Below are 9,467 nucleotides of genomic sequence, written 5' to 3'. Positions count from 1 at the left end.
ATGTATTTCCTTCCTCCTCGTTTCATAAATCCTCACCATCTGGCTTCTGGTCTTCCATGCTACTGAAATTCCTCATCTGACATCGAATGACTGAACTGTCCCATCTTCTTCCTCAGTGATCTCCCCCCAACCCCAATCTTGACTTTGCTGAGAAACTGAATTGCCAACTCTACTCTCTACCAGTCCCTTTGAAAAACCAATTCACCACACTGCTTTTATTATACTTCCTTCTCCTTTCCATTTTCTCTTCTCCCAATGGTTCCATATCTTTAGTTCTCTTTTAGTGATTTCATGTTATCAGTCACTACTTCTTATGAAGATACTATGCAACTCTTTAGCTATGCCTCTTCTAAGCTGCTTTTCTCACCATTGACTCTAATTTAATATATTTAAGATAAAGATCTAGCTTTTCTTCTAAAACCAGGGTTGGATGAGATACCCCAAAGGCCTTTTGCTGTTCTAAAATGATCATTTCAGCCCTCGCCCCATTTCCACCTAGCACTCTCCTAACAAGGATCCTAATGTTGCCATGCAAATGGGGCTTATTCTCCAAATGCACACTTTCCTCTTACACCTCCAACTAGGATAACGTGCTCCACTGATCAAAATCCTATGAATTTTAAAAATATTACTTAATATTTTATTATTTCCATTTACATGTAAAAACAATTTTCATTCTTTCAAATTTTGAGATCCAAAATTTCTCCCCCCCCACATTGAGAAGTCAAGCAATTTGACATGTTATACATGTGTAGTCATGCAAAACACATTTCCATGTAAGTCATTCTGTGGAAGAAAACAGACCAAAAAACCCCCAAGAAAAAGAAAGTAGGAGCAGCTAGGTGGCACAGTGAAATCTCTTGCCAGACTTATGACATAATTTATCACATTCTACCTCTCCCTTTCTCCCTTTTCCCCATTGCATTCTTTTTTCTCATCCCTTTAATTTTTTAGATAAGCATGCCACTATATTCAATTTAACTTCTGCTTTCTATGCATACTTCTAACTGCAATAATGAGAATTTCTAGGAGTTATAAATATAATTTTCCATGTATCAAGTCCCTTATGATTTCTCTTTCCTGTTTACCTTTTTATGCTTCTTGTATTTGAAAGTCAAATTTTCTATTCAGCTTTGGTCTTTTCCTCAGGAATGCTTGAAAGTCTTCCTTTTCATTGAATGTCCATTCCCCCTCCCCCCACCCCCAAAAGATTATACTCAGTTTTGCTGGATAGGTGATTCATGTTTGTAATCTTAGCTCTTTTTCCATTCAGAGTATCATATTCCAAGCCCTCCAGTCCTTTAATGGAGCAGCTGAAAAATCTTGTGTTATCCTATGGCTCCATGATATTTGAACTGTTTCTTTTTTGGCTGATTGCAATATCTTCTCCTTGATCTGGGAGGTCTGGAATTTGGCTATAATACTCCTGGAAATTTTCATTTCAGAGTCTCTTTCAGGAGGTGATTAGTAGATTCTTTCAATTTCTATTTTACCCTAGAGGTTCTAAAAGATCAGGTCAGTTTTCCTTGATAATTTCTTGAAAGGTGATATCTAGGCTTTTTTTTTTTTATCATGGCTTTCAGGTAGTCCAATAATTTTTAAATTATCCCTCCTGCATCGTTTTTCCAGGCCGTTTTTCCAATAAGACATTTCACATTTCTATTTTTCATTCTTTTGATTTTGTTTCTTGATGTCTCATAACGTCATTACCTTCCACTTGCCCAATTCTAACTTTTAAAGAATTATTTTCTTCAATGAGTCTTTGCACCTCCTTTTCCATTTGGCTAATTCTACTTTTTAAGTTCTTCTCTTCTGTGAATTTTTGTATGTCTTTTCTACATTTGGCCAATTCTGCTTTTCCATTCTTTTCTTCATTGGATTTTTCTGCCCCTTTTACCATTTGACCTAGTCTGTTTTTTAAAGTCTTACTTCTTCAGTAATTTTTGTGCCTCTTTTACTAAGCTCTTGACTTTTTTTCCCATGATTTTCATGCATCACTTATTTCTCTTCCCAATTTTTCCTTTACTTTGATATTTAAAACCTTCTGAGCTCTTCCATGGCCTCAGACCAATTCATATTTTCCTATGAGACCTTGAATGCATGAATTTTGGCTTTGTTGTCTTTTTCTGAACATGTGCTTTGATCTTCATTGTCACCATAGTAATTTTCTATGGTCAGAATTTGTTTTTCCATTTTCTCATTTTCCAGTCTTAACTCTGTGCTAAAGTGGGGCTCTGCTTCCCCAGTGAAAGGGCCAGTGTTCTAAGCTTCAGGTTTTTCATGCAGCTGTTTTCATAGACAATTCTGGCAACCTGTGTTTTACTCTTCCAAGGTGGTATGATCTAGGGAGAGGTGTTTACACTACCCTCCTGCACTGTGTACTGATTCGTGAGCGACTACAAGCACTCTTTTCAACTCTGGAACTGACCAGGGTTCCTGTTCCCTTGCAGCTGCAAGCTCTGCTGTGCTAGTGTTCCTCCTTGCACTGGGACTAAGACCCAGGATTGCAACCCAGATCCCAGTATATGCCCCTGGGGCCAGTAAAGGGACCCCTGTAAATCTTCTGACTTGCTGTCTGATCCCGTTTGTGGGCTGAGTGGTCTGGAAACTGCCATTGCTGCCACCGATTCAGTCGCTCTGAGGCTTGTTCCTAGTGTGCTGGGGGCCTGGTCTGGGTGACTCATGATAGACTGAACTTGTCTCCTGGTACAACAGACCTTGCCTGCTGACCTAAGCTGTCTCGGGCTGGAAAAGTTTCACTCTCTTTGTGGATTCTGCTGCTCTAGAATTTGTTAGTCATTATTTAAAGGTATTTGGAGGGGTTAAGGGGAGAACTCACACAAGTCCCTTCCTTTATTCTGCCATCTTGGTTCCATCTCCCCCAAATCCTATGCATTTCTAAAGGCCTTGGCTGTGTTAACTATTTCATGAAGCACTTTTGGAACATCCCAGCTAGAAGTGATATTACTTATACTCCAACAGCATTTGTATCACTTCATAGACTGTCCTGTCTTTATTAGATACACATTTGTGTACTTGTCACCTATCCTACAAGGCTGAACTCCAAGTAAAAGGCCAGTCTCCTACATTTTGATAATTCCACAAGTACTTAAAATCTTTCAACTCATAGACAAGGAAAAATGGCACAGAATAGCTAATTTCCTTTTTCACTTAATACTTATCGTTGTGGTAGTAATTAATACAACACTGAGAAGCTAAAAACTGCAGCACTATTAAGTACAGCTATTATTGTTTCACTGAGAGTTGAGTTTTTATACAAAAGTGAGGGAGGTGTGATGGGATAGAATATTGGGGATTCTGTGCTGGTGGATTTGCTGAACTGCTCTTCCTTTCATTCTTTATTTGTGGTGAGGAGAAGGGAGAGATATTTGAAAATGAAGGTAACATAAGAAAAAAAGATAACCATAAAAATAAGATGAGGAGGGGGGTGGAGTCAAGATGGTGGAGTAGAAACAGGACTTACGCCGCACTCTGGCTCCCACCTACTCCAATTCATGTAAAAGGTGACTCTGAAGAAACTTTGGAGTTACAGAACCCACAAAATGACACAGAGAAGCTAACCTCCTGCAGGAAGTGGCCATCACAGCACTCTGGGAACTGAGCCCAGCCCCCCTCAAGCTGGAGATTTTAGCCTCAGAGCAGGCCTGACAAGCCCTCGGCTAGAGGGACTTCAGATCACCAGCAGCTGTGGCGGTTTCCAGAATCATCAACACATAGATGCTAAGGACACAGTGAAAGGTCAGTGCAGTGTGGACTTTGGGATCCAGTAGTTCAGGAGTGCAGTCGGCCTTTGCCCCCGGGGGTAACAACCTAACTGAAGAAAATAACACCTTAAAAAGTAGACTAACTCAAATGGCAAAAGAGGCTCAAAAGGGCAACGAGAGAAGAATGCCTTAAAAAGCCGAATTTGCCAGGTGGAAAAAGAATCTCAAAATCTCACTGAAGAGAATCATTCCTTCAGTTAGATTGGAGCAAATGGAAGCTAGTGACTTTATGAGAAATCAAGATACTATTAAACAGATCCAAACAAATGAAAAAATAGAAGGCAATGTGAAAAATCTCATTGGAAAATAGATCCAGGAGAGATAATTTAAAAATTATTGGACTATCTGAAAGCCATGATCAAAAAAAGAACCTAGAAATCATCCTCCAAGAAATTCTCAAGGAAAACTGCCCTGATGTTTTAGAACCAGAGGGCAAAACAGAGGTTGAAAGAATCCACCAACCACCTCCTGAAAAAGATCCCCAAAAGAAAACTCCTAGGAATATTATAGCCAGGTTCCAGAATTCCCAGATCAAGGAGAAAATATTACAAGCAGCCAGGAAGAAACAATTTCAATATTGTGTAAACACAATCAGGATAACAGGATCTGGCAGCTTCTACACAGGGATCAAAGGGCTTGGAATACGATATTCTAGAGGTCAAAGGAGCTGGGATTAAAACCAAGAGTCATCTACCCAGCAAAACTGAGTATCATGTTTCAGGGTAAAATATTGTCATTCAGTGGAATAGAGGACTTTCAAGCATTCTTGATGAAAAAAACCAGAGTTGAATAGAAAATATGACATTTAGATACAAGAAGCAAGATAAGCATAAGAAGGTAAACAGAGAAAAGAAATCATAAGGAATTTATCAAAGTTGAACTATTTACATCCCTACAAGGAAAAACAATAATTTTAACTGATGAAACTTTTCTCATTATGAGAACAGTTGAAGGGAATAGAAATGTGTGTGGGTGTATAATGTCTATATAGTAGGGTATATGAATACATATGTGAATGTGTTTATGTATACAGGTATACATAGAGGACACAGAACCAATTTAATAGGCAGGGATGATACTTAAAAGGTGATATTAAGAGGTGAGAGAGGAATTTATAATGAGAGGAGATGGGGAGAGACAGAATGGGGTAAATTATCTCATACAGAACAGGCAAGGTTACAATGGAGGGGAAGAACAGGAAGGCAAAAAGGAATGGGTCAACCTTGTTCTCATTGAATCTGGCTTAGGGAGGGAATGACATACACACCAAATAGGGTATCTCACCCTACAGGAGAGTAGGGGGTGAAGGGGATGATGGAAGAAAGGGCAGGCTGAGGGAGAGGAAAGTTGGAAGCACCCATTTTTGAAAAGGGACAGGATCAAGTGGGAGGTGGGATAGGAGGGAGGGAAATATAGTTAGTCTTTTTCAATATATCCTCTATGGAAATGTTTTGCATAGCTACACATGTACAACCTATACTGAATTGCTTATCTTCTCAGTGATGGTGGGTTAACAAGGGAGGAAGGGAATGAATCTGGATTCAAAGTTTTAAATCAAATGTTAAAAAAAAATATATATATATATGTATATATATATATGTATATACACGCTATTATTAATATTATTTTATGTGTAACTGGGAAATAAGACATATAGGCACTGGGGTATAGAGATCCACTGTGCCCTACTGGAAAGTTTGAGGGGGTATGGCAGAAGATATGGGAGAGAGCAGATTGGAGGAGGGGATATCCAGTGGGATTGCTATTTTGAAGTGGTGGGTAAGGATAAAACACGGAGAAAATTTGTAACTCAAAATCTTGCGGAAATGAATGATGTAAAGTAGAAGTTAATAAAGCATTTGATGAAAAAACAACAACCTGAAGAACGGCATTTTCCTTTTCTCTTCTGAGTACTAAGACAAAACGTTCAGGGCAATTTTGGCTTTTATCCAGTAACAGATCATCTGGCTTACTTATTAGGATGTCCTCCTCCTACTGTGTACTTTCATTAATTGGCCATAAAGAAAGTCTCTGGCCTTGTCTGTATGCCATGCTAGATAGGAAAACAATTGTGAAAATTATGAAATGATCCTGTTTCAGACTCACTTTATTATTCACAATGAAATACATAATTTGTGGAATAAGAAGTTATTTTTGGAAAACAATTTATTCAGGAATTACATAATTTCAAATAGCTTCCAAAATACAATTTACTAGAATGCTACAAAAGAAATGAAATACAATAAGAAATTAAATCTAAACTGCCATTAAATATTTACTTTCACTAATATATACATACAAAATGCCACACAATTACTTGCTTAGCCTTGGAATGTGCATTATGTTCCATACTGCTGCATCTTCGTGTCTGTTTCTCCAACCTCACGTTAGGAAGGCTCAATCTCAGCACTTTATACAGTTCTTACACTGGGCAAGTTCAATGTTCAAGAAAGCTTAAAATACATGTAGCAATTTACAATTGGGGTAGTTTATCCACAGGGGTGTCGAATTTGAAGTCTGCAGGAAACAGATCTGGAGCTCGAGGATAGATGAGTCTGTAAGACTGCCGGATTGTAACATCAGCAACTCCAGCAATATCTCCAATTTCTAAGAGGCCCAAAACAAACAAAAAAGTTAACAGACTCTATCTTTTTCTTTTCCCATATTTGTGCTACAATTTGTTTGTATCAGAAAGAAATAGAAAGGCAATTTTTCAAGAAGTTGATAAGAGCTGAGCTCCTGCTTTAGGCAGTGTTTACAGAATGACTGAGCACCACTTAAAAATCCAGTCTGATAAAACACAAGTGTACCTCTTTATGGTGCAACGAGTCTCTAAAGAGTTGTGTCCTGGGGAAATCACATTTTTGTAAACCATATTTTCTAAGCTCTCTGAAATCACCAGTCACTCAGACTGCTTTGTCACCTATCATCACCTAGGCACTCCGGCCTCATTTTCTTTCCTTTTAAAAATACTGATGCTTAACCAGTCCAGCTTTACGCTGTCCTCCACACATCAGAATCCTTTAATCCTGTGCCACACGCTGACCCTGGACTGGCTTCATCCTCTGCCTCTGGGCAGAACCTGAACACCGGTGGAGAAAGTCACACAGCTGTGCCGACTGGACCACACACCAACTGTGTGCTCTTGCTGCTGCTCACCAGTCTTCTTACTCGTCCTCAATGGAGTCCTCATCACACTCCTCACAGTATCGCTTTCAAACCTACAGGTGTCTTTTCATTCCCTGCCAAGAGCACAGAGGCCACTGAGCTCCCTCTTCTTCTTAATTATCATTTCCCATTCTCTTGACCACATTCCCTGCAGCCTGCCCCACAAGTCTGCCCCTTCTGTCATTCTCTCCCTTTCCTAATCCTCAGTGTCTCATGTCTTTTAAACATTGGTTCCTCCATCCTTGTTGCCTACAAACAGGTTCACATTTGCTCTAACCTTAAAATCCCTTCACTTGATTCTACCATTCTCTCAAACTATCATCTTATCTCTCTTTTATAGTTAAAGTTCTAGGGGAAAAAAAATGCTATAACCTTCCTCCATGTTCTCATTCCCCATTCACCTTTTGATCTCCTCAGGTTCAAATGAGATTCAAGTGCCATATGAACAAGTGCAGCAAATGAGTCATTTATTTTGTAAATATATGGGGTTCAGGATATTGAGTTTTCTTGAAGGGAGTAGCAGACCTGAATTCCGAACTATTAAGAAGGTGCCTTTTAATACAATAAAAAATTAAGCTCCCAGTACTAAGAAAACTTAAAAATTATAATGGCATTCATTTTTATACTATAACAAAATCTCAGATACCATCAATTTAAAACTTAATGAAGATGTATGTGAGGCTTACATGTTAGGCATTAAAAAGTGCTAAGCAAATTAAAATAGGAAAAAGAATTTCTGATACCACAAAGTTCATTATCAGCTTCACTGTTAAGTCTAAAGTTGTGGGGATGTGGTGATAAGAGGGAAAATGGGACACAGACCAGCACCTGGATTTCTGGAAACTGTTCCCTGTTCTTTCCAATCGCTGCTTTCTAATGCCGTTACTTTTATCAGCATGGGTGGGTATCAAGTAGTCATTTAAACTGATAAAACTAGAACTAAGACATACAGGGAGACCCTGATCTCATGACAGCCTGAGCTGCGTACCAAGATACACAAGCTTAGCCACACAAACAAAACTTACATCTAATTATGTTACAGAATAGTAACTTCAGTTCATATTGGCATATGAAAGTGTAACTGGGGGTTGCATAAAGAGTCCTTACATAAACTTTCTCTTTTTGGAAAGGGGCTGGCAGCTGTTCCACAACAGCCAGTGACAGTGCAGGGACAGAGGTCTTCCTGACTCTCAGGCCAGCCTCCACGGAACCCTAACTTTCTGCTGCTCTCTTATGAGACATACAGATAAAACCAAGTAATGGCCTTTTCCTTTTATACACTGTAAGTGATAATCAAGTTAAGTCATAAATATTTCATGTCAGCCTAACCAAGTTTACTTATAGTATAAATAAGAATAACTGAACTCTGACCGTACTGTACCAGATCTTGTGGTGAACTCTGTAGTGCTAGCATTTTAAAAAGGGGAAAAAAACAATGTCAAGGAAGAAGTCAGAAAACAAAAAAGTTTAAAGAGGGAAAGGATTTAAAAAAGACATTGACAGTGATCTGAACAGTTCCCTAACAGAAGAAAAGCAGCACTTGGTTTTAGGGTCTGGTACTCATTTAACAGAAGGCTGAGCGCCCATCATCATGCACAGAACCCACAATGACTTCTTTTGCTGCCACTGGCCCTAATGAAATGCTTACCTTTCTGAGTCCTTTTCTCTGCAGAGGCTTGGGAAGCCATGTAAATTGCTGCAGCAGCCACAGAAATGGGGCTCCTACCGGGCACCAGATCCAGCTCCACAGCCTTCCGGGCAATATGTGTAGCTGCCATCTGTACTTGCTTAGGAAGACCCAGGTTTGAACAAAATCTTGACATGAAATCTCCTGTTGTGATCAAATCCACACTGGTTTCTAAAGCCTTCAGAATTAGCTTAAAACACCGGCCTATTTCTTTCTTGGAAATCCGTGATACAGCACATATTTCTGAAGACAGAAACAAGGCACACAAGAAGTTTTAGCTGTGGCATAATTTATATAATATTGTTTAAAGATTTCTTAGTAAACAAAAATAGTACTTTTTCTCTTAAAGAGGGAAGCATGAGGCTGTAATAAGAGAATATATTGAAATTCTGTCTAACACTTTGGTCATTTAACATTTATCAGAATTTCAAGCTTCCTCATCTATAAAACCATTTTCAAACTAACTCAGTGTTATTTTAAGGAAAAGCTTTTTATAAATCTTAAACATTATTAAAACGAGAATTACTGTTCTATCTCCATGGATCGATTCATGTGATTCTCTGATATAAACAAGTAACTTCAGAAGTTCAACAAATGACTAATTAAAAAATATCAAGTTTTCTCTTGAAGAACTGAACATGAATAAGGAATCCTCAACTCCACAAGGGGGCAAGAATGGGGAGAGAGATCCGCTAGTACTTCCAGAGGAATGCTAAGGTTCTCCAGGTTAGAATTATCACTCTACAAGGCCTATTCTACGTTATCAGGTTTCAATTATAAGATAATATACTCAACTAGTATATCAAAACATTCTTTTTTTTTTGCAG

General features: G+C 38.7%; 1 protein-coding gene across 1 annotated transcript in view; it reads right to left on the bottom strand.

The window, feature by feature from the left end:
- Positions 1-5,874: 5,874 nt before the first annotated feature.
- Positions 5,875-9,467, bottom strand: part of GTF2B (general transcription factor IIB) — a 47,775-nt gene continuing 44,182 nt past the window's right edge. Inside the window, exons 6-7 of the mRNA XM_069094548.1 lie at positions 8,602-8,883; positions 5,875-6,392 (exon numbers count right to left, since the gene is read on the bottom strand). Coding sequence (XP_068950649.1) covers positions 6,259-6,392; positions 8,602-8,883 — 416 coding nt within the window. The 3' untranslated portion in view covers positions 5,875-6,258. The remainder of the gene's footprint in view (positions 6,393-8,601; positions 8,884-9,467) is intronic.

The sequence above is a fragment of the Petaurus breviceps genome, unplaced genomic scaffold (genome assembly GCF_028583685.1).
Source record: "Petaurus breviceps papuanus isolate PSGF00001 unplaced genomic scaffold, PetGlider_PUasm1.0 220, whole genome shotgun sequence".
NCBI lineage: Eukaryota > Metazoa > Chordata > Mammalia > Diprotodontia > Petauridae > Petaurus > Petaurus breviceps.
The sequence above is the reverse complement of the archived record's forward strand: the minus strand, read 5'-3'. Positions and strand labels throughout refer to the sequence as shown.